A 25796-nucleotide genomic window follows, 5' to 3' on the forward strand; every position below is an offset into this window, starting at 1 on the left:
AACATATTCAGTTAGATTTCATTAAATCAGATGGGCTGTTGCTGTCAAATTGATAAAAGTAAGTTATTCATTTATAACTCAGCTAATTGATTTACAGAGAGGTAGAAGCTCAGCATATAATCTTTCCCTAGAATCTTGCTTTTATAATAAGCACCAGAAATTGAGAGAACAAGAGAAATATCTGATTTTTAGCTCTTGGAAGATAAAACAATTGGAAATTCATATGAAGAGCCCAGCAGAGTTGATCATTGAGCCTGACAGAGAAGTGGGAGCTTCGTTAAAGTGTCATCCTGTGTAATTTCTCCTTATCCCTGGCATATATATGCTACTTGTAATAGTGTTTTTGTAGTGGGCTTCTCATAAAAAGGAGATGGGACCAACTGCCCTGTCCCAAATCCCCATGGCATAGAAAAGGGGTACCAGACAGGGAGAGCAAAACACAGCAAGAAAGAGGGAAAAGCCACAGGGGACAAAGTGAGAGTTTTGCAAATAATTACACAGTGAATTTCAATGCAGGTGATTTGTGAGTTTTGTGACTCAACTACATGATAAAAGTCTTTCAATAGAAGATTCAACCAAACAGTCTGCTGGGTTTTCCATTCCAGTGGGCCTCTGATTGAAACCTTAAGCCTTTTGGTCCTGAGTTAGTATGCTTTTATACATGCTGAGAGTCACTAGCCCCATTATAGATGATGTAGCCCGTGTGGTAAGGAACCTGCGTGCAAATGCTGAGTGATAAATTAGCACCTGATTATTAAATCCGTAAGATGGGAACTGTGAACTTTATTCTCTGGTTGATCTGGGTTTTGTCACCTATTTTTGTTCCTTTCACAAGGAACGTTTTTGTGCAGGAGTTGTTATGAAAATCATCTCTTATCATCAGGTAACCTTCTGGAATCAGAAACTGCTCTTCCTTGACAGGAGAGACTGTTTATATGGTTTGGTTTTTTTCAAGTGGCATAGGTAAGGCAATGGAACAAGCTAATTCAAGTCTTCCTTAGCATGAGCATCCCATGGAAAACAGTGCCCCATGAGAAGAAATTGTTGAAGCCAACATGGTTGACTATAGCTGGAAAAAACACATTTAGAACCATACTCAAAACACTGTTCATGGTAAAAAGATGAAGACCCTTGCCATGGTTTACTTCTTGGGAAATTCCTCTATTCTCCTTTTCTTCTCTTCTTCATTTCTTTTCTTTTTCTTCTTCTTGAGGGGGAGTTAACTTGCTTAACACTGTGGGATTGGAAGGGACTGGAGTAACATCACACTAACAGCTGGGGACAACCTTTTGCTCTGTTTTCTCGATTGCAGATGAAGTCGGGGGAGATGGCTGCCAACATTGCCCGGGAGCTCGCGGAGCACACCAAAAACCACCTGTACGCCGGTGACATCGCGTACTCCGTGTCCGCCATGGTCCAGCTGGTGAACTTGCTCGACGTGCAGCTCCGGAACCTGACTCCAGGCGGGAAGGACAGTGCTGCACGCAGCTTAAATAAGGTAAAAACAAAGGGGCTCAGGAAGGGACAGGAGGCTGATGTGAAGGTTAAATGAACACTTCTATGCACGAGTATAAACAGAGGCAGACAGAAACATTCATTTACACTGGAGATACGTTTACAAAAGGCACGTAAGACACCATCATATTTACACTTCGGGTTTCAGGGTGCTTTAGTATTAGAGGGCCTTTTTAGTGATAACCCATGACTGAACCCAGAAGCACCTTACTGCGTGACAACAGTGTGGTTTCTGTGCCCCAGTTTAAGAAGAATTATTAGTCCTTTTGTCATTTCCAGAAGTAAGTGGAATTGCTACATAGCAGTAAAGGTGCTAGGAGTTGCCAGTCGTGGCAGGAAATATGAGCTGTGGAGTATGTAAGAATACATTTAAAGCTGAGGGTTTCCTTAGTCAAAGGCCCTCTTTGTCACTGAGTCTCATGTAAACACGTGGGATAGGACTTACTGAGGATTCTGACAGGGAATGTGCAGGCCTGGTTCTTAGAACAAAGAGCAGCTGAACCCTGTGACTATGAGCATATGTGGTTATATTGGCCACTCAGTTAAAATAAGACACAGAATTTTTAGTTCCCAGCTACCTATCAGGCTCTGACAGTTCTGACATTCATGTGAGCGTGAACAGAACTTAGTCCCAAGATTATAGGGGGAATAAATGATCCTAGCTAAACCTGAAATTTATTCGGTGTCTTATGACGATAAATGCTTTTCAGAGAAGTAACATAGTCTTTTTTCTTGTAAGGTATTATCATAGACTGATGCTATTTTAAATGCAAAGGGCTTCAGGATTAACATTTCAGTCACATGGGAACTGAAGTCCTGCATCTCATGTGCTTTGCATGTGCTGTGAATTGGGTTATCCCAATGCTTTTAATTAGTGCTGCTTCCAGCTATTTTTAACAATGTGGGTAATAATTTTATTAACTGTTACATCAACATAACATTATTTGTTATAATCATACCATGGGTCTTTGTTTAAATGATGGTGATGTCTGACAACATCAGGTAAAACTAGCAATTTATGTCACCTACTAACAAGGTTTCATGGTTGTAGTCTGCTTGCTCTTCTGGATGTGTCCCAGCCACACCCAACATTTTGTCACTTCATCTTTGCAAGCACATATTTTTCATCTTTTTATATGTCACTTCACAGTATTTGTTTCAATTACATGAAATGGGGTTGTATCCTGGGGGCAGGTGTGAGTTACTGAGCGGAGGGGAAGACTGGACAAGGCAGAGCTTCTTGGCTCAGCTGTCATTCCTGGGGTCCCCATTGCAGGTTTCTTCCCCTTGCCATCAGCTTTGCACAAGCAACTCATACAAATCAATTGCACTCCACATTAAAATTCCAGACCACGTGGAGTCCTGCAAAACAGCGATGCGAGTCAGTGATCCAAATGACAGGCTCAGTAATTTACTTGCTCTCATTCCCCACTTAATTCTTTAGAAGAGCAACTGCTTGTGTTCATTTAAGAATGCATGAATTCAACTTGGAAGTAGTATTGGGCAAACAAAAGGCAGCAGAGTTACTGCTCCATTTTCCTCTTCAGTGATCAAGAGTATTTAAAAAAAAAAAGAAGGAAAAAAGTAATTTGCAAAGAGTTTTGTTTAGTGCTGTTTAGTCAGAAAGAAGAAATAAAGTAAGCACCAGCCATTAAATATTTTTTTAATCATTAAAGGAAATGTGCTGAGGATCCAAAAGTAATCACCTGTGCTGCTTTATACTGGTGTTTTGGTTTTTTTTAACAAGCTGGTGTACAATGAATTGAAATTAACTGTCATAATCAGAGTTTTTAAAAGCCATCATCTTTCAGGAGTCACTTTCCTGTCACTAAAAGCTTTATGCTTTCTGCTGGATCAGGCTTAATTAAGGGAATAATTGCTCCATTGCAGACTGGGCAGACCCCTGAGTGGATAGCTCTGTAATTTTCAGCAAGGCTTTCTTTGATCTCCATTTGTTTCTGTAAAGTCTTCATACTGGCCAGATTTACCCAGAGGAAGTTTTCTGCTGTTACAAATTGATGAATTAGAGATTGAAATTAGGCATTACATGATACCTGGGTGTATTTTGTTTATTTCAGAGCCTCAAAACTCTTGGGGACAAATTTGGCTCTCAGCTGTACTAATGGGATTGCACTGTTGTGTGTTGAGAGTACAAGTTGTCCTGAATCTCTATTGATGTGCAGTTTCCGACCAGGGACATCAGCAAAAGCAAACCCAGTCAGGCCAGTGGCTCTGAGCAGCCTGATTTTGAGAGGTTTCATTGCAGTGATGTAGAGCTCACCAATTCTTGTGCACTGGTGCAGAATGCCTGCAAGGTCCCGTGGAGGTAAAGAGGTGCCTGTTTGAATTTCCTGATACACAAAAGTGCAGTTATCAGGCATGAGGAATGCATATCAAAGTACAGTCCTAAATGTGGCTCCTATGGAAAAGGTGGGATTCTTTGTGGAAAAGCTATTCAGCATATAAAGCATTTAGGCCTAGGAATTACAAAGGAAAGCACAACTTGACATGAAAGGAATGGATAATGTATCCCTGGAGAATTAGTTTAATACAAAAGGGAGAGAATGGCCTTAATTGGAAATATTAAATTGAATTCCCATTTCATTGATATATCTTCTTCAGTGGCCCTTACACTATCAGGAGCCCTGGGCAATGCTCTCTCCTTCAATACAATGTGTTATGACACTAGACGTGCCTGAGCTGGCTTTACACAAGCCCACAGCAGTGAAGCCTAAACATTACAGGTTTTGTCTTAACAGAGACCTGAGCAGGTCTGTCAGGATGGGTCCATACAGGTCCATTCTGTATCAGAATGCAGTCCTGCACACATCTTGCTCCCTGGAATCTTCTGAAGCTTTCACTGTGGCACCAGCACTGTCTGACTGTAGAGCCCACGCTCCTCTTATGTAAATAACCACTCAGCCTCATCCTTTTCAGCCTTGTTTGACGTGGAAATCTCATGTGTGATCTCCAAGCTGCAAGGAAAACATCATCTCTTGAGTATCTCTACTAGACTTCAGTATCTCCCACCATCTAACAACTGCTCTTGCAAAGTTGCCAGTCTGTGCTTTACTTCACTGAAAAAGGACTAACCCATATTTCTGGAGCAAGTCCTTCCAGTCTTTCACTGCTGCTTAACACACAATCACTCCTTTGGTTTGGTTGCTTTTCAGAACTTGTTTAAGAGAGAAATGAGGTGGTTTTTTTCATAGGCATTTTCTTCAGTTTTTTTCCCTTGTTCTGTCACTAACTTGTTTTTTCTATTCCGTCTTTAATCTGCTCTCTTTATGGACTCAGCTTCAGAAAAGGGAGCGCTCTTGCAGGGCCTATGTCCAGGTATTTCTTGTATTTTTAATACACGTGTCCAGTTGTTTGACTGAATGACTGTGAAGTGAGTCGTCTCTGTGAATAATCTGATTACTACCACCTTTGTGGCAGCAAGTTCTAAGGTTAAGGTTACAGGATAATAATGTCATTTTTCACGTCACCCCACCTGCCCCATTGCTCTCTCAGACTTGACAAAAATTCAGGCAAAATCTCTGAATCAGAAAATGGAAAAAAACACAGAAGAGATCTGACAAGGCTTATCTGGCCATCTGAATAAGCAGGACAGTATAGATGTATGCAAGTAAAGAATGCAAAGCTGCTGCTCACGGAGGTGTCTCCAGACCAGCTGGATTTTGCTTACAGCATGTCACTCATGTAACTGCCACCTGCATTTCCTTAGTTTTATTTCTTCCTCCCTTACCCTTTCAAATTTAGAAACAATTCAAAGTGGCAACACTTGGCATGAGGGAGGAGGTAGGATCATAATGAAATGCAGAGTCTCACAGAGGGATGTAGGAAGGAGGAGAGTGCTGCAAAGTAAGTTTAGAGTTAGGAACATAACATCCCATGAAATTCATCCAGCTCTGGCCCAACTTTCATAGGCTTGCCTCATATTTTATATGAACAAAGTCAAGACCCAACATTCTGGAAAGACCTGCTTGTAGGCTTTTCAAGGTGGGACCTTGGGTTATTTTTTTAATCCTGTCACCTTGCCTTATAACATTGCTCCAGTGACTTTTATATAAACCTGTTTGTATACTGTGGGTGAGTTAATGCTGTTTTAAGAAATGTGAATGTTTTACCTTCTAATTTCTGTCTTGTGCTTGTGAACATGGATGTTGTATTTATGGGTGGTTGAGTATTATTTATATGTATATGTGTAACACACAGAGATGTAAAAATGAACCCTATGTTTCTGGAGGGGACTGTCTATAACTGAACTTTCCTACAAAATTCGACTTCCTACAATCAGTACTGACTTTATTTTGTGAGCGCGTATTCTATTTAGCATGTGGGATTAGATGGTCTTGATTCCTAGAACATTAGAAATAAAATAACACCTCTCTGTGCTGGTAAGCTGTTTGTCTTCCCTTTGGAAAATGTCATGAGAGAGTCACCTTTTCCCTTCCATATACATTAAGGGATAAAGATGAGTTATGGAGTTACACATCCCTTGTCTGGTATCCCAGAGAAAGCAGCTAGTTTTCTAGTTTGAAGGAATTTAGGAAAGTTTGCAGTGCAATGCTCACTCTCAAGCTAGCTGTCTTGTCTACTGCTACCACTGGAAATGTGGTGAGGCTGATTTGACTGTGGGCTACACGATCTTGTTGGGGGCCTTGGTGCTACCTGATCCGTAGTTGTCCTTTCCACTAGCTCCACAGGCATACAGAACTGATGCATATGCCTGGTCTTTTTGTCATTTTTCAAACAACAGGGATTGGTGAGTTTAATATACTCTGCAGAAAGCTTGGCCTTCATAGAATAAAGCCTGAATATTCTACACAAACTCCAGTTTACCCTTAATTTCAAGGACTCTTTCCCTTTCACTTGGAAAGGCAGATTGTGTGTTTAAACATTAATCATGCACCTACTTTTTTAGTAGACAAAAACTGATGAAAGCTCATTGCTTAAGCTGTTTAGTATAAATATAGACAAATATGGTACATATATTGAAGAGGACAGTCCTCTAACAGAGGGCTTGAAGAATGAATTAGATGACATAATTGAACCTTTCCAACTCTGTTTTGTACTATATGGAGGTAAAATAATGTATCTGGACATATTTTCATACAGTTTTCCATTTGGAAAATTGTGTATCTAAAATCATCAAAAAATCTTGTGAAGGCGAGGTTATCTGTAATAGCAATTAAATGTGACTGTAGATACTCCTGTTACTTATCCTTTACCAGGTGGTGAAATGTCTGAGCTGACTAAGGAAATTTAGCAGAGATTTTTCAACAAATCTTAAATGGTAAAACCATGGACTTTGTAAAGTCAATGGGAGATGGGAAATCATACCATTCTCTGAGGGCAGAGAAATAGTGTTCAACTTTACTAACATGATCTCCTTATGCTAATCCCATTAGTTTAAAAAGCCTTCATGGATGAATTAGGCTTACAGGGCTGGAAGTGTACCTTCTGTTCTGTGCTCCCTAGACAAAGCAAAGTGCAGTACAAAGTTTATGTGAGAGATGTCCAGAAATTGCAAATATCACAAAAGTGGATTTTTGGGAGAGCGAGGGTGACTTGAGAAGATAACAGTTGCTAAAATCAGTCTTACTGTTTTCTTTGGCTGAAAATTTAGGTAGCCATGACAGAGCCCTTGAAGCAATTGGGGTGTGAAGTCCTCTTAAGGCCAAAATAAATGACTATAAATAAATATGCCAAACAGATTGAGAAATTTTGTGACTTAGTCAAATATGAGACTGGGAATACATTATCAGATGGTCATCTCATTTCTTTGGGTACCTTTATATTTATAACAAACACTGATTTAATTTGTTCAGTTTCACAGTATTGGTTGATTTAAAAGCTCAGAGATTTTGTTTACTGGAGGCTAAAAATGCTGCTTCTTTAGTTTCAAGTGCAGTAAATTATCTTTTTTTGTCTCAAAAATCCAACAAGAACCAACCTGAGAGGTGACATGATAAAGACATAATATAATAACCAGGCAATTGCTGGAAGAGTTTTCAATCTTAAAGCCACATGGGCTTTAATTTATGATACTAATTAATAGTCAGCTTAGGCTGAGCTGACCAAGATGGCAGAGTGGCCTCGAAAAGGTGCTCCATTTGCTAAGAGTGTGGCTTTTTGGAGAGCAGAGATCTACATCTCTCATGCCCACCTTTCTGCAGTGCACTGTTCTTGCACTCTATTTTAGGAAAGGGATGGAAAAGTCATCCCATGGGAGAATGAGTCACAATGGGTGATGCATTTGATTAACATAGCTTAGTTTGGTGACTAGTGTGTGATGTAAGCTGATATGAATTTTTTGTATTTTTTTTTAGAATTTATATTTGTTCATTTTCCAAAGGTGTTTCTCCTTTAACTGAAGCATTAGGGTTGTATAAAACAGAAATTTTTGTGGTTTGGAGGTTGTGAAACTGGGTTTTGTGTCACAGATTTCTTCCATGTCCCTCAGCAAGTGTCATGTGCTCACTGTTTCTCAGCTCCTCTACTTAAAATGCCATGGGTGCAATTCTCCTGGCCTCTAGGAATGGAGGTGCGGTAGTGAAGGAAAAAAGTAGGGCTGAGTACTCACATAATGTGATAAGTGAGGCCATATTAACACAGAAAACTTAAACATGGGGGAAAAATTGAAGAATTTTGCTGTAATATTTAGTATCTGAAAACACAAGCTTTAATGAAGACTCGTACTACACCTGTGCTTGCAGTCTTTTTATTATACCTTCATCTGATTGCGAAATCTGAGCTCATCTCCTTGCTTCACTTGGATTTGTGGGCTGCAGCTCTGGGGCATCATGAGGCCAACGATTTTTCCTGTGATGTCAGCCAGTGGCCTCTTTCCATGTGAAATTGCATGCTGCATTTGGGATGAGGATCTTGGAAGACTAAAACTTCACGGGGTTCCCATTCTTTTAGTTATTTTTTTAAAATTTTATTTTACAAAGTCAGTCTCAGTGTTTTCAAAGCTGGAAGCTGGTGAATACAACAGTGTGAGTGGCAACTTTGTGGAAGGGGTGAAAGGAGGCAGCATTTTCCTTGTCTAAAGATGTTTGCTGTTCTGGTTCCTGCCATCCTGAGTTGTTCTGTAAATCAGCCAACCCTGTTGGTAATGCTGCGCTGGTCTGTATAGCAAATGGCAAAGATTATGGAGGTGCCACCTGCTCTGTGACAATCACAAGAGCTTCTGAGTGCACATGTCATTAGAGCCACTCATGAAGCTGATGCTGACGTGCTGACAGGCTCCAGGTATCAGACAGTGGCGGGTGGTTGCAGTCGGAGTTGTCCTTCTGGTTCTCCTGGAAGTTACTTCCCACTTGAAGCATGGGCTGTTTGAATTGCTGTACTAAGCAAAAAATAAAAGGCTTTCTTCAGAGGATTCAAGGCATTAAGTTTAGAGCTCAGTAGAAGAGACCTTTTTTTTTTTTTTTTTTTGCTAACCCAGTAGTTCTCAGCAGATAAAAAGTGCATCTGGGACTTAGCCAGTACTATTTAAAGTGGATTAATTCTGTTTGTCCCACTTCTCTCTTGCTTGCATGACTGGTCCCAACTTCCATGAAGACTAAACGAAAGAAACTTGCTCTGAGAGGGAGCACAAATTGAATTATGCTCGTTTTGCCTGTGTTTTTGTTGTACCTGTGATAAGAAAGACTCTAACCTCCATTTATATAAAAAGGGGCAAATTAATGAACGTTTTCAAGTTCCTTGTTTGGTCACTTAATTGGCTGTATGACAAAGAGCTCTGCAGTGTATGTCAAACAACTTTCAGAGCCCTCTAATGATTTGTGCATTGCTTGACTCTTGATGCTATTCTGCACAGCCTGTCAGGCGAGGTATCATTGTTAAAGTGGCTGGAATAAATTGGCCAGCAGTGTGCATACAATGCTGTATATTAACTATAGCTACAGGGAGTACTTTCAGCAGCTTTTTCAAGAGATCGAGATGTTTGCCCATCAGCATCAAAGTGCCTAAAACTTTCATTTAATATAATTAAAAGAACATCTGAAAGAAGTGTGACTCGCAGCGTGGTTCTGTGGTTTGGTAGTCCTTTGTTAAAACTCTCTGAACTTAATATACTTCACAGCTTGAGAAACCTGCACTTGATTTGTGTCAGCAAGAGTGAAACTAGAAATCCTTGCCCTGCGTGTTTCTGCTGTGGTGAACCCATTGTTAGGGGAGTGGAGGATCAAAGCAGCAGCCTTGGGTTTGTCACCAGACTCCAAAATTCTTCGCATAAATGTTAAAAAGGAAGGTGACCCCATGGTCCTCCACCTACCAACTGACCTATACCTATAGTTACTCATGCAGTGTAGAAAAACTGAGGAAAAAAAAAATCTAGTGTTTTCTTTGTTGCTTTGTGCTTACTCTCTGCTTTAGGCTGAGTCACTCCTGGTATCTGGTGGCACTGGTAAAAAGTCTCAGTATAAATTGTCATAGGGTTCAGTGGGAGATATCCCTTTGATTTCAACTGTTGTAGGAAAGGATAAGTCTCACAGACTCCCTAGGAGTTTCCTTGAAGGCTATGGATATTCTGTCAAAGAGGCATTTCTTGTTTGTGGCCCATTTCCCTCTCTTGCTACAGCTTTGTTCACTTCCCTGGTGTAATTTCTCTAGCCGTTGCTTGTATAGTTTCAAATCCCAAACAGTAGGGCAGCAAATACAGATGATTCATAAATGCAGTTCTCAGTTCATTCTGTGGGGAAGATCTCATTAGGTGAAATAGATCGTATGTTATTTCCTTCTTCCCAATCAATTCCTTTTATTTCAGTTCTACAGATGGCTTCTGACCTTAAAGTATTCTTCCTCATATATTAAGTAAAGCAAAACCATAACTTGTAATTTGTAACCTTGTTCTGTTTCTCAGATCTCCTATTCTTTTTGTGTGTTCCCATTAGGAGATTATTGGTAGTTCAAGGCCAAGATTGGAAACCTTGGATGCCTAGTGAAAGACCATTATTTTCATAGTTAAGCATTTTGTAGATGGCCTAATTTTGATAAAGATCAGTGCCTTTCTTCTCACTACAGTGCGTTCTCAGCATTGGTAAAATTCAGGCCATTTCTGAGTCCATGCAGTTCCTGTAACCACAGCATAAACATTTTGCTGTATCATTGAAGAGAGAAGGTTGCACTACCTTTCTTGAGAGCCTGTGCTCACAATCTGTGGAGCAGTTTTAGAAATTCCTGTGAAAGGTCATGTGAAGTCCTCTTCTTGCCTTTGCCATGAGGAGTACGTTTTGTCTCAGTTTACCAAAACTGATACCATCAGTTCCCAATCATCGCTCTGGTGATCACCACTAGATGTGGGCCTGTGCTTCTGGCTTATTTTTGAAGGCAAAAGTGGAGATTAGCAGTAGATATTCAAATTATTTGTTTATTTTAAACACTCACCATGGTTCAACTAGTTTCAGTTTAAATATGAGTTTGCTCATTTCGCTGAATACTATAACCATTTTGTGATGACCTTATTGCCTTTTAAAAAGCCTTAGACAGTGACTGGGCTTCCCTGTAAGAAAATATCTCCAGTGTGCTTACTGATGCTTTGACCAGTGAAAAATTTTGATTTTGAATTAAAAGAATAAATGACAAGGCAAAAAAACTTAGAAGAGTGAAGAGCCTTAGCAGACAGATTTGAAGGCATTTCTGAGCCAGGAAGTAGGATTTAATGCCATCCTTTAGCCAAAATGACATTTTCCTGGCTTAGGAAGCTGAAGAAGTGGTATGTGAATCTCTTTTTGTCATGAAGTCCAAGACAGTAGACGACTGTTTCCCTCTGATTGATGACCCCTATGTAGTGGGATTGAGGTGCTGTTCATTTGCCACTCTAATAAGACATGTAATTTCCTGAGCTGATCCCTTCCAATGCAATAACCTTGCCAGAAGTGGCCACTTGCCTACTCAGATCTATACTTTCATGCTGGCCCTCTCCTCCAAAGGGCCCATTCTAACTAGACCATGTATATTCAGAGTTACTTTTTCTGGCCAGAGGCAAGAATTGAACAACTTCCAGCAGAACTTGCCAGCAGAACTTGCCGTCAATGGCATTGATTGTGCCTTTAACTCAATTAGTTTGGAGGCTTGCAAATATTGATAGCTTAAGGAAAGGGTTTGTTTTAGCACTGGGCATTTAATATGAATACAGAGAAAACCCACCCTTTTCTTGAGCAAGGAGGCAGATAAGCTTTTTTTAAAGTACCACTGCTTTCCAGTAGGAAAAAGGGGAAAAAAAAGCATAACATTGTGATCATTGTACCATATCAACGTTTCAGCGCATCTACTCTCTGACAGGCTTTTCACTTGCACTGTGCAGCGTGGACCTGAAGGAGTTTTGTGGGTTTTTGTCTCCGCTGATTTACCATAAAACCTCAAGCTATTAGAAAGTGGGCTAGTAATGGTTTTGCATTCTTTAAATAAAGGCAATGAAGCACTTGTTTAGGAGCAGTATGGGGAGACCTCAGGCGTGACCAGAAGCTCAGACCATAAGCACAGCCTGAGGCTGTGCCTGTGTGATTGCACTCTACAGCCTCAGCGTTTCTGTTCTGAGAAAGGGTGAGCAAACCATTTCTGATGAGATGGTGTTGACAAACACCTTTGGTACAGGGTGTAGCTGTACAAGCACTGCTCACTTCATGCACTAGCTGTGATTTTAGTCTACCTATGCAAAACTGTAGCTCCTTCTATCCTAATTTTTGAAAGTGCACTGCATGAGATTCCTGTGAGATCAAGGAAGTGTTAGCAGTATGAGGTAGGGCTTTAAAAGTTATAAAATGCAGATATTTTAATTAGAAATATCATTACAAAAGTAGTGCTTTAATGCCTTGTGCCACTGTCCTCATTCTCCCAAACCTGCTGCAGGAGGTAAGACCTTGATGTAGGTTCCATGAAAAATGACATGTACAGTGTGTTCAGTCTCCTTTTAAGGAGCTGCTCCTTTGTAAGGAAGGACAAACTGCATGTTTGAAAATTACTCTGCAGAAGGATTCAGCCTGTATCCACTGTAGGACCTGCTGGTATTTACTTGCCATGAAGCAGTATTTCTTCCGTTTGTAAGTTTGTTGAGGTTTTTGTTCTTCCATCAGCTGCTCAGCAAGTGGCCAAAATGAACAATAAACATTTAAAGAGGTCCTAACTCTAGAAGAGCTGTTGGTTTTCTAAGGTTAGAGTTGCTTGCTTAAGCACCATAGCACAATGCAGTCTGGTCCCAAATTTGACAATGAGCTTGACATCTAAAATCTCCTAGTGATTTTCAGTGTTGTCTCCCAGTTTTTTACATTGCAGAATCTGTTTTTGTTAAACAGAAGTGTCTTGGACGTTGGTACAGTGAGAGAGAAATTAATGGATGTGGTATCACTGGATATATAGTCACCTCCTAGGTTTAAACAGTGTGCCACATAGCCAGACAGTCTCCCAGGCATTTCTGGGGTGAGAGAAGGGAAAAATAAATGAACAAGCAAAATTTAGTTTTACAAAATGAAGCAGCTGTCACAAAGGAAATGAATGGGGTATGTACAATTGGCCTTTTAGTAATGTATAATTGCTGTAAGGCTCCTAATTAGTTGCCGTTTTACAATACATCTTTTAATACCAATTTGTAAATGTCTGAGAAGGAAGGTTTACATTTTGTTTCCGTTTTGTAACCTCAGGACAGAATCAAGAAACCGTGAGCATATGCCCTTATTTGGGAAAAAATCTCCCTCTGCAATTTATTAACATTTATTTGCATTGAACATACAATCTGTGGTGCTATATAACCACATAATGACAGGGATCACCATCATGGGATTTGTCTTCTGTGCTTGGCAGGTTCTTGTTATTCTCTCTATGTCCAATTGTAGTCACTACTGGAGACATGAAAGGTCCACTGTGTCTCATATTCTCTGACCCACCCAGGATGGTTGCTCTTTAGAGGCTTGTAATTAGAGGGTTTGGCTTTGCGTGTGTAGATACCCTGACATCACACACCGAATGCAGCTACACCCACGTATCTCAGGATAGAAAGATGGATGCTTTGTTCTTGGCTCCTTTCTGACATACCCTTCTTCCCTCATTTGATCTTAGGCTACAAACAAGCAAGTTATGCCTTGTGATAGCTTTCCCTTCATGTTGTTTGAGTTACTTGTGTCTTTCTCCTGCGGCACGTGTCTGCTTGTGTTGCCTATTCATTAAGCCCAAGCAACCACAGCATTGGTTTGTTGCCATGCTGTGCATGATGTTGAGGTATGTTTGGTCTCCAAGCTCCACATTTTTATTTTGTATGAGGCTCACAGTTGAGCTGCATTTGGAAGAATGATCAGGCAGGGCGAGAGAAGAAAACAACAGCAGAGGAAATGTAGCTTGGGAAGCAAGGAGAGGGTCTTCAGTGAAGCAGTCATGCAGCATCTTTTAATAGATGTTGGGTTCTCCATAGATAGGTATAATCTCATGTGACTTTGGGCACCAAAATGAGGGTAATAGTTGCCCTAGTTTCTTCTGCTTTCAGTGGGGGGAGAAACTAGAGTATCTGGGCTCTTTTCTTGGCTGGATGTTGAATACTGGAAATAAGGTGGAGTGAAACTAGGTCAGAACTTTCCTATCTTCCTCTGGAAGTCCCCACCTTTATCAGAATCACCAGGGATCTCAGGTGATAGGATCTCAAAACCTATCAAACCATCAGCTCCTAAGCACACTTACACCTTCTGCATTTTAAAGGTCCTCTGTCAGGGTAACTCTCCTACAGCTGGTCACTGAGAGGCAGTCCTGGGAGTTTGGTACAGCTGTTTCTTTTATGTTGGAGCTTCATCAGTCCACAAAGTCGTTGGACCAGGTGCCAAACCCACCTAAACAACGAAGGTTCAGCTTAAATACAGAGACACAGGCTTATCCTTTTCATGTGTGCCTGCCTTCCCACAGTTCCCACTCCCCTGCCCAACTTTTCGCCTTTGGCGTCTCTGTCTCACAAGACACTGTTGCTTTAACAGCTGTTTTGTTTCATTTAAACACCTACCTCAGCTCCTGTCCAGAATGCAAACATTTCATTAGCACCTCATCTCCTTGGCTTCAGCTCGCAGCACTCGGCCATAATGAAGTGCTGCACTCAGAAATATAATGTGGGGAACACTTGATTAATGCACTGAGACAGGTGACAGGAGTGACCCTCTGGGAAAAGCTCGGGACTAAATTAATCTCGGATGTAATGCCAACAAAGACAGTCTACCAGCTTTGCTCAGACACGTGCTAAGGTCCTGACCCAAAGTCCTTAGACATCTTTCTGGAGCTTTTGTGTTAGGTCCCAGACCCAAAGTGATGTGAAGTGGCTGGTCTCAGGTTAGCCCAAGAGGATGGATCCATTGGGTGGGGAGTGCACATTGTGCAGGAAGTGGCACATTAGGCTTAATGGACGTTCTCTCTCAAACTTTGCATGCACACATGCACACACATTTAAAACAAAATAAAAAATACATTGGTTAGAATAATTTTTTCTGTTGAAAAATCTTTGTAGCAGATGTTTCACTGTAACACAAATATTTCAGCATCTGTTTCATGTTTTGATGAATAGGCATTACCTTTCCATCCAGAGCCAAGAGCTGGATCTGCTGCAAAGACTCTTTCCTCTCTTCAGATATTGATAAAAGTATCTGGGATGTCGTTTTAGCAGAGATTAAAGACACCTTTAGTAGCCAAGCCACATGGAAGTAAGGCAAATTGCAGTCTGTGATAACATTGAAAGGGGAGAAAATCCCTCATTTTCTGCTTTCCATACATAAAAGGTCTTAAACAAAAATACCATATTGTATAGAACCTGCATCACAAAACAGCCAAGCTTTTTGGTCACTGGAAAAGAATGCTACCTTCTTTTTGCCTGTGACAAGATAAGCTACCAAAGTATACTATAGAACTTTCTTAAGAGCTACAGAGATCAGGCTTCCAGATTTTAAAACACTGAAAAAAACCACACTTAAATGCTATGGATTTTTACTATTTCTTCTTGGCTGTTAATGTCAACCAGCTTATTGTGTGTACCCAGTAAATGTGTTAAGATGATTTTTAGAGTATTTAGGAAAATCAGTTTAATAATCAGTTTAAAAAATTGATTTATGATTATTAAATTCCACTTAAGAACAAAGGAATAAGGGATTCCAGTCCTGGATTGTAAAGGCTTGACAGCAGTACCACTAGAAGACAAGATTTTCAGCCATTTCAGTGGTTGAAGCATAGGTTACTGCATATTTTGGGAAACCAGTCTTTGAGGCTCAGGAAAAACGTTATCTATTAATCAAGGGACAAGGGCCAGTAGATGCCAAGGGAAGGAAATATCTGTGTAAGGTACAGGAGAGGTTTGGTGTAAGAACAAATGAGTTAGCTGATCATGAATAAATAAATGTAGCTTGGCGAGTAGGAGCTTTGTGCTGTCAGAGGAGCACAGTATGGTGCAGTTTCCCAGTAGGAAACATGATGGCATGAGAAACCTTCCAAACTCAAGCACCAGCAGTGGCAGTTCTAGCTGTCTCGGCTTCTCCTTGAACCTTGCTGCAATTGAAATGTTATTTTAATGTCATCTGGATGTAGCAATAAAATCAAATTCTAGTTTGATGTGTTCATATTCTCCCACTGCTCATTTTTATCTGACTATGACTGCTGACTGAGTCAGGATGCTACGCATTCCCTGTGCCACATGTTGCCGTTGTAAGGCTCCTTCTGAGGGCTCTGCTGGAGAAAGTGCTATGCTGTAACTTCTTTTCACTGGTGAGTTTAGATACAGTATCAGGAGTAAATACTGAAGTATTTCCATGAAAGTGAGCCCCTAGGGTACATTTTAGGCTTGCAAAGTGTTGAAATCCCATGGGACTGTCATTGGCTTGCAGAACAGAGGTGTAGGTTTGATACCTACATGTTCAGAATACAGAAAAAGAACAGCAGCTTCCTCTCAGAAGGAAGGTTGATTTCTACAAGGTTGATTTCAGCCTTAGCTGGCAGTGGAGCTGTTTCTTTGTGGGGCAGGCCTGCCTGGTGGGTAGACACTAACCAGCTGAAGAAAGCATGATGAAAGTAACTTTTTTTTCCTTTTCCTCTGCACAGTCAGTTCTACCAACTGGTACAGCTGGTCTCATTAAAAAATGTTAGATGGAAAGTGGTTGAGTCAGCTCTAGTTAGTAACAAAGCGGGGGTTTTAGGTTGAGAAAAATCTTCAGGTTGGGTAGGCTCTACTGCTGTAATTTTGCAGTTATGAGGCCAGTACTGTTTCATGTGATCCTGAGTGTGCATCCAGATCAACCTGTGGGAAGTTATCCATGGGAGAACTCTTTGTGTGTGGCAGCCCTGGGGCAGAAGGTGCACTGTAGGAGGGACTGAAGCTCTTACCCAGGGCTGACTCCCTTCTGAATTGAGTGATTTGAAATGTAGTGTCTTATCTAAATCTCTGTGGGCACCTGCTGCTTCTCTGGATGAAGTGGCATAACTAAACTATCTCTGTGTCTTCGTGATTGCCTGCCAGAGGTTATGTGGTGGGAAACATTCTAAGGAGTGTAGCCTGTGCAGATACTAAATACCTTCCTTGAGTGCCCCAGACCTACTCTTGAATTCTGGTGCTGCAGGTAACAGTAACCTGCTTCACGATGGGTTTTGAAATCTATTTTCCTGCATGTTTCCTTAATCCTCATCTTTCTCCTGCCCCTCCTGCCCCACCCCACCCTAATTCCTTCTTTTTTTAAGCCCAGAGCTGCTGATTACAGAAGCAGAAAAACCCTATTCCAGCGTGCATTTAGAATAAAGTCAATATTTCCTCACTATCCCATCTGATGGGATAAATGTTGCCAAGCTCCACTGCAGGCTGCCCCAGTGGGTGGGGGAAAGGAGATGCTGTCATCACCCTATAAATTGATGTGTGTGGAGGATGGGACTGAGCATATGTCAGAAGTCTCAATGGTGCTTTAGGTTTGCTAGAGCCTTTTCTCACTCCATCCCTCTCCCCTGCAGGCCATGGTGGAGACGGTGAACAACCTCCTGCAGCCACAGGCTCTGAATGCGTGGAGGGACCTGAATGCAAGTGAACAGCAGCGCGCAGCCACCAAGTTACTCGACACCGTGGAAGACAGTGCCTTTGTGCTGGCTGATAACCTACTGAAGACAGACATCGTCCGGGAGAACACTGACAACATCCGTAAGAGACAGATCCCATAAATATCAAGAGCAGCAAGCGGAAGAGTAAAGGCTGTGAAGCCTGGCTTTGGCCTTGGCCCCTAGATTAATTGGAGCGCAATTTGTTAGCTATGTCTTGTCCCTTTCTGCGGGACTTCAAAGTCTTTCTGAAAGAGCCTAAAGGAATAAGGCAGCTCTCTACCCTTGAAATCCCATGGAAAATGAGCACCTGACCTGCCTTTATTACTCTTGGCTTTGAGGGTATAATCTGTGCTAAAGCAACGAGAGCATTGCTTCACAGGGAGATTGTTCATCATAATGCAATTGTGTTTCATTTCATACAAATTTGTGTCTTTATTCAGCTGATTGTTGATTTTAATTAAAAAACAAGCATGATGGAAAGCACCAGCACTCCCACTGTGCATATGTAAAATGAGAACAACTCTTCTTTCTATTTCTATGAATACAGATCCCGAGCATTGATAACATTTACACAAAGTAGCAATCGCCAGTGGCAAAGAACTAGTATTTTCAGATTTTCATTTTAACCATTGTCCTTAATATCCTGAGGTTCTTGTTTACAAGAACTGGTTGTCTTTTGTCTTCCACAGAGAGTAGAATTTATTTGCCTTTTTTTTTTTTAATTAAATTTAAAACTTCTTCAGGGCAAAGGTTTAAAAAGAAATAGGAGCCCAAACACATTCTAGCATGAAGCATTGTAAGTTGATTCCTCTGCTCTCAGATGGTCTGGAACACCATTTCATAGCTTTGAAATACCATGTTGAAGATTATTTCAGTATAGATTTTTCTTAGTGTCGGTCTCTCTTGCAAACAGAGCTGGAAGTTGCGAGACTAAGCACAGATGGGAATCTGGAAGATCTGAAGTTTCCCCAGAACATAGGCCATGGGAGCGCCATTCAGCTGTCAGCAAATACCTTGAAGCAAAATGGTCGAAATGGTAGGTCTAGCACCTCAGGCCACGCCAGCCTTATGAGTCAGCCATGCCTTAGGCACTGTTTTGTGTTTAACCATTGCAAGTATAGTATTAATCTCTCTGTTAATATTTAAATTAATGATAGTGTCAGTTGCTCATGCCCTTGACTGCAAGCTCATTTAGCTGACTGGGAATGCATTATATTGCTAAGTGATTCACAGCCTTCAAAAGTATTCTGTGATGGTAAAAATGCATCAGATCTTTAAATTATGTGGCTGCTGGGGCACAGCGCTGAGTCCAGAAAAGTGCTTTTAACTGCTGTTGTCTGCAGGAGGAGGCTTCAGATGGGATAAGTGGCTTGTTTGCGTAAACTGCTTCACAGCAGGGCACTATGTGAAAAAGTAGAGGGAAGAAACAATAGTAGCAAATATTAATAATGAGCCGACATGGCAGAAAAAGTTGATTAACTGTTATGAGTCTAAATCTTTAGTGCCTTTCTTTCTGTATGTTATGAACCTCCTGATACAGCATAAATTAGAGATGATGTTATACGTGAATGGTCTTCATCCTTCAAAACCATTTATTTTCCGATCAGGAGTTTGAGCAGACACCTCTGTTGATCTCTACAGCCCCGCTGCAGATCAACTTCAAACTCATAAGCTTCTACTGATTTGCCTAATATGCTCCTATTTCTGAGTTCCTTTAAAATTTAATTATGTGCAGGGGACCACAATCTAGTACAGGCTTTGATCACTGCTTGGGTTGGAAGGGACTTTTAAGATCATCTAGTTCCAACCCCTCTGCCATGGGCAGAGATGCTGCTCACTAGATCAGGTTACTCAAAGCCCCGTCCAACCTGGTCTTGAACACTTCCATGGATGGGACATCCACAACTTCTCTAGGGAACCTGTTCCAGTGCCTTGCCCTTCTCTGAGCAAAGAATAAAGAAAGTGGAGTGATAGGGCAGTATTACAGCCAGAACAGATGTGTTAAAACTTCCAAAAATTTCAGGCAACAATTGAAAGTAAAGTTTGGTCTGGTGGTTCAAAAATAAAGTTATGCCATTGGCTCCCTCGATGGCATTTGGCACCTTTGGATATAGGATTTGCAGAGAAGTATTTCTTTTAGAGACAGTCTAAACTCAAGATGTGTAGCAAAACTCCATCAGGACAGGAGTTTCACTCTGCTATCAAACTTTGGAGATCTGTAGGGAAAGAGAAACTCTGTAGGGAAAGAGAAAGTGAAGGGGAAGTCTTGTGTTTCTAAACATAATATCACTGGAGTTCTGATCAAATCAGAAGAACCCCATCAATTTGCACCAGCTTGGCACATGCCTGGAGGTAACCAAAGAGCTAGAAATAAATTATAATAGAAGAATTTAGGTTGTGAGGGACCTTTGGAGTCATCAGTGCTTCACCTTCCTTAGAAGCTGTGGTGATTCCTATAGAATCAAAAACATACCTCTCTCTACAACTAATACAAATAGAGGCAAACAAATCACATTCCATTCTTATTTATAGCCTGTGAAATAATGTGCAAAACAGAAGGCAAACTGGATGGTTTCAGTTAAAAACAGTTGGCTGGTAGCCCAGGTTTTCTGCAGGCTTCCTAAGGGTGTTTTTCTGGTTATCTGATTGGCAAATTAGGAAAATAAATATATTTTTAAATGAAATTTCTTGATTTTTGTTTTACCCATCATGTGAGATTGGAACTGTGTTGGAAAGGTTTTGATTTCTTCTCTCAGATTTGTCCCTACACTTTTCTGAAAAAGTCTTAATTTATTAACAGACTAAATTATAGTTTTATACCGCATCTGTGTGGCAGGCCAGCATGTTTCCCAAGCATAGCCTGAAGAATAAAGTTATGTTAGGTGAGAAATTGACCACCTGGCCTCCTTTTTCCTGGAGCCAGTTACACCTACTGGTGTCAAAAATAAGCCCACCTTCTCTGTCTGTCTTCCACTGATTTGTTTGCTTATAGAAGTTTGTTTTGGAAGAAGGAGGTCTGCCTTTCTTATCCATGGAATGCTTGTTGCACCTCTTGGTGATCACTGGGATTGGCAGGAGGTGGGTCTTCATAAGCCACATCTTGGTCCATTCACATTTTCTCAGAGAAGTTTTGGTTCAGAGAAGAGATTTGTCATCTAGAAAAATATCACCCCAGTGAGTTGATTTGGATATCTAACCTCTTACTGCTCTTCTAGGTGAAATCAGGGTGGCTTTTGTACTGTACAACAACCTGGGCACGTATCTCTCCACGGAGAATGCCAGCATGAAGCTGGGAACAGAAGCAATGTCGACTAATCACTCCGTCATTGTCAACTCCCCTGTCATCACTGCAGCAATAAACAAAGAGTTCAGCAATAAGGTTTACCTGGCTGATCCTGTGGTGTTTACTGTCAAGCACATCAAGGTGTGTGAGTTGGAAAAGCACTTCTCTTTTTTTTCAGTTTCTGAAATTAAGTGATGAAAAAGTTGGCTGCTGTAGGCCCCCAGCAGTGCTTGATTAGATTTTGAATTATACTTTTGTTCCTTTGCACTTTGTGTTATTTATGGAGGTGGTCTCTTTTACATTGCATTAATAGAAGTAGAGAAAATGTCTCCTTTGAGCTGATGCCCATTGCTCAGTTGCTGACATGCGTCATTCTGTAATTAAAAACTACCAATATATTAGAATAGACCATAATATTATTTTATCATGGTGGCAGGGGATGTTAGAGGAAGGTGGAATTACAGTGAAAGAGGACTGCTAGTCCTCCTGTTAGCCAAGCACAGTCATTGCAAAAGTTGATTGCTTAAAGCAATTAATTTCTCTCCTCTGCAATGCAAATGAAGCAGTCTGGTTTGGAAGAGCTGGATTTAGTCAATGCCTGAAATTAATCAAGAACAAAGAACTAAGTTTGCATTAGGAAAGAGAGCAGCAACAATCTAACTTTCTCTAGTATTGGCAAGTAATACTTGACTGCTGATTATTTATCTAAAATTAAAGTGTGAGAGTACAAAGTGCCTCAGTAGTGCATTTAGAAATCTCTGAGAGCCTATCATTTTTATTACATTTATTAATTTCTTCCCTGCAGCAGTCAGAAGAAAATTTCAACCCAAATTGTTCGTTCTGGAGCTATACAAAACGTACAATGACAGGGTACTGGTCCACCCAGGGCTGTCGCCTCCTGACAACTAACAAGACACACACCACATGCTCCTGCAATCACCTGACCAACTTTGCAGTCCTGATGGCCCATGTGGAAGTTAAGGTAGGCATTGCACATTCACAGGCTGCCAGTGCACTGGGTGGGCAGGAGAAGTGGTCAATGTGTAATAGAGTTTTCCTACTGCAAATGGAGCTGAGCAGGGAAGTTGCTGTGTGACAGGAACTCTAAAAGTAGAAACCATCTGGTGTAAATCTGCCTTCTGCTGCATGGTGAAACAGGAGATAGTCACACCAATGCAAATCCTTTCTTAAATTTCTAGCTTGGGCAGTTCTGAGCTGAGGATAATGAGTGAGCAGGCTTGCTGTTGCCATATCCTTTGGTAACTGGTGCAGAACATCTCCTGGCTGGGTTCTTGCTCGTGGGTTCCTCAGTGTAGGCGTACTGAGCACCCTGGCTGCAGTCTGCCTCCTGGGTGCAAGTTGTGTGTCCTGCTTGCAGCAGCTGCAGATACACTGCCACACATGTTTGTGTGAAGAACATGTGGGGACTTAAAAGTGTTTTCCCACTTCCAGTTAGGAGAAAAAAGTTACCTTCTCTGCATCTCGTTGTGTGACAGTGAGCTACAAATAAAAGGGAAGCTTCTTATACCATCCTGTATAGACTGTACATCTACCTGAGGCCAGTACATGATCAACTAGTTCCCTCACCTGCATTTAGGTCTGTAGTATAATTCTGACTTTCCACATGACTACCACTGAAGCTAAATAGTTACTTCTGAAAGTAGATGTTCTTTGTTGTTGCAATGGTTTGGAGAGTAAAGCGCACATTTGGGATTTTATTGAGGAACAGGAGAATGGTTGAGATGGTCCTCATTTCCTAAGCTGCTTTGGCTGTCTTTGATTGAGAACTGTCTCAGCTGCTACAGAAAGAAGAAGAGAAGGCCCTGAAGCCCAAAAGATTTTGGCCTAGTCATTTTCTGTGTTGCAGTGTCTTCATTTCACGTGCCTGGCACTGCAGCAGAATCCACAGCTCTGAGCTAGATATGGACCTGGCATCTTCCATGCAGGCAGAACATTTCAGAACCACTTCCATGACCATATAACGACAAAAGCTATTATGGTTTTAAAAGACCTTTTCTCAAATAGCCTTCCAGTGTCACTGCTTTGTATATTTTTGTTCTACTTCATAATCTGAAGAGGAATATGAAGAGCTGCAATAAAATATATATTAAGCAACCATCATGCATGACCAAAGCTCTTAAAAAAAAAGAAATGAGAGCGTGGGAGCACATTTGCCACAACAGCTGGAACCAGCTGAGGGAGGCAGGGATAGATCTATTGCTGCTGCAGGTTGACATATCCTTTTTATTCTGCAGGAGTCAGTTCTAGTCCAGGAAACATGCCGTAAAATGACTGAGGCATTGTCCTGGGAGATGTCTAAAGAAATGACCTATTCAGAGCACATATTTACAGGTTAATGGCATTCTGCAGTCCAGATCTGGTTTTGCCAGTTTCCTACAACTGCTTGAATTTTCATAAGAAATGTGTGCTTGGCTTGTTATCACCTGTCTGGAATTAACAGATATACCTGAGTCACTGAAGTCAGAGATTGCACCTGGGAAATGCAGATAACTTTCCACTCCATTGGTGTGAATGAGGGTGATCCCTACTGCATGTGCAGGATACAGGCTGGTGCTGAACAAGCCTCTTCTCAAACTGCAAGTAGGTCAGCCTTGTCTGCACATTTCATCCAAACCTCATTAGACAAGTAGTGCTCGTGTTATCTCATCTTGCAGGAAAAGGATGTTAGACCCTTCCTCGCCAACAGGTTGGAAAGAGATACAGCTGGAAGCTTCCTGAGTGCCAAGCCAGTGTGCTATTAGCTGGTGGCTGTTTCTGGGTTAACAAGTACTCTCAAGACTTTCAGGTCATGTTTTATCATTTGTCTGCAGCCAAAGTATCACTGCTGTAAGAGCCAAATTGGCTGCACTTTATTGACTCTGATGTAACCAGACAGCTTCCTGGCATGCCCACTTTAATGATCGTCGCGGTCTGAGGGCAAAGGCAGGTATGCCACCTGCAAACCTTTGCAGCTCGTCCCTCCAGCTGCTTCTCACCTGGCTCTTCCTGGTGACACTGTCTCGCTCTGGTCTGCTGGTGGAGCTGACCATGTGGCTCTTGGCAAATCTGGGATGTGGCTTCTATGACATTCCTTATGTCATTGCACTGAGTTGATTTTAAAGTCTTGGCAGCAGTATACCTGCTGTTTTGGAAAAGTGGAGGCTTAAAAATAAATGGGGTTTGCTGTCGTTCATTGACTCTCACTCACTGCTCAGAGACATGCTTTTGAGCCATCTCATTATTTTGTTTCTTGTACAAAGAGGCATTCCATGCCTCAAAGACCTGTTAGTCTTCTTGGAGGTGGAATGATCTTTGGGGCAATGATGTTGTGTGCAGGACCTCTTAGAGCAGCGTTCTGGCCAGTGACTAGGATCCCTAAAGAGGACCTTCGTACGCACAATAGTGAATAATATTCTGGGAGTTTTGCAGCACAAACAATTTTCTCCAGTAATTGAGATTTGTAGTTTACTGTCCTTAGTTGTTTGAATTTTTTGATCCATAGGGAGCGTCCTTTGGTGTAATTAGTGAATATAGCACCCTACCTAATGAGACTGAACATTGGGCCTTATGGGGAGCAGACATCCAAGTCCTGTTCCTTAATCAAAAAAACAGCCCCCATTTGACAAGTGTCTCATCTGGTCACAAATGATGTCCCTCCCTGGTAACATGGCAAAAGAGTGTGTTCTCCAGAGGAGACCTCAGTGGCTACTCTGCAAGTTACAGGCTACAATTTAATTATTAGCAGAGAATATGTGGCAAGGTGGAGCTGGAAGGTAGCGCCGCTGAGGGAGTTGATTGATGGCCTTCTGGCTCTCTAGCATGAAAAAGCAATATGTCTTTGTCCGAAGGGGCAGAAAATGACACTGGCTGACCATGGCAACAGGGATTTATTGGTGTGCTTCAAGAGTAGAAGTTGCTGGGATCAATTCTGGTCTTAATACGACAGTACCTGATTAAAAGGAGAATTTAATTTGAAGATGCTTTCTGCCTGTTAAAATTGGTTGGGCCCAGAGTTTCTTATTCACCCACATACTTCAGTGGGGTAAAACAACAGTACCCAAGACCAAAAGCTGACTGTGCTCACAAGCAGGATGCATAGCTGCTGGGAAGTGATGGACCCTCATCTGCAGGTACCCCTCTAGCCCCTGTCAGAGCCTCAACTGGGGCTCTGGGGAGAGAACAGTAGGACTGTATAACAAGTTGTGAGCTGGATCTCACTGATGAATCTTCCTGGTAAGGGATGACCTTACAGACATGCAGTGCTCATTGCCCTGCTAGACAGTTTACCAGGAAAAATGAGAACCTCCTTTTGCAGAGAGGTTTTAAGACTTGGAAACAAGTCACCGTTTTTACCATCTAGGAGGCTCATTTGACCTGTATTATGAGAAAATTATTACAGTCTCAAAAATGTTTTGTTAAATTATGATATAAGTTTAACATAGACGAGATCTATGTTAATATCTATCTATTGCTTGAATTGGTAGGATGTTATCACCCTTAAATTCTATAAAAATGTGGTGGCTCCCATGCTGTGGAACAAAGCCCATAGTTAAATAAGCCATTCTACCTATGTAATTGCTGCAGAATTAGTCAAAATTTACAAGCTGGTTTTCATATAAGCTTATGCTTTTCATCATATTAATTATAGCAGAGGCATCTTAAATGTGTCATGGGAAAATTATGCAGCCAGAAAACAAGTTTAGAGCTGGTGGGAAAATGCAATTAAAAAACCCACCCAACACAGAGTAAGCAAAGGTACCCCAGGGTAGATAAACATTGCTTATGAGTATGTAGTGAATGCAAGATCTTACTCTTCTTTTCTTTTAAAAAAAAGAGAAAGAGGGAAAAAAAGAAAGCTGTTTTAACTGTTGCAATTAATAGGAAGCTTTCAGGTGTTGTTCTATACCACAAACACGTTACACTGTGCTAATTATTTGGGAATGGAAGCATAAGG

General features: G+C 41.3%; 1 protein-coding gene across 24 annotated transcripts in view; it reads left to right on the top strand.

The window, feature by feature from the left end:
* ADGRL3 (adhesion G protein-coupled receptor L3) overlaps positions 1–25796 on the top strand; it is a 514107-nt gene that overhangs the window by 415001 nt on the left and 73310 nt on the right. For 20 of the 24 annotated variants that reach the window (XM_027652756.1, XM_027652761.1, XM_027652740.1 and 17 more), the window contains 6 exons: positions 1313–1498; positions 4813–4851; positions 17476–17659; positions 18473–18595; positions 20775–20983; positions 21648–21824. In XM_027652756.1, coding sequence (XP_027508557.1) covers positions 1313–1498; positions 4813–4851; positions 17476–17659; positions 18473–18595; positions 20775–20983; positions 21648–21824 — 918 coding nt within the window. The remainder of the gene's footprint in view (positions 1–1312; positions 1499–4812; positions 4852–17475; positions 17660–18472; positions 18596–20774; positions 20984–21647; positions 21825–25796) is intronic. The other 4 variants (XM_027652746.1, XM_027652752.1, XM_027652753.1 and 1 more) reach the window with 2 other exon arrangements.

Source organism: Corapipo altera, unplaced genomic scaffold (genome assembly GCF_003945725.1).
Source record: "Corapipo altera isolate COAL_440 unplaced genomic scaffold, ASM394572v1 69, whole genome shotgun sequence".
NCBI classification, from domain to species: domain Eukaryota; kingdom Metazoa; phylum Chordata; class Aves; order Passeriformes; family Pipridae; genus Corapipo; species Corapipo altera.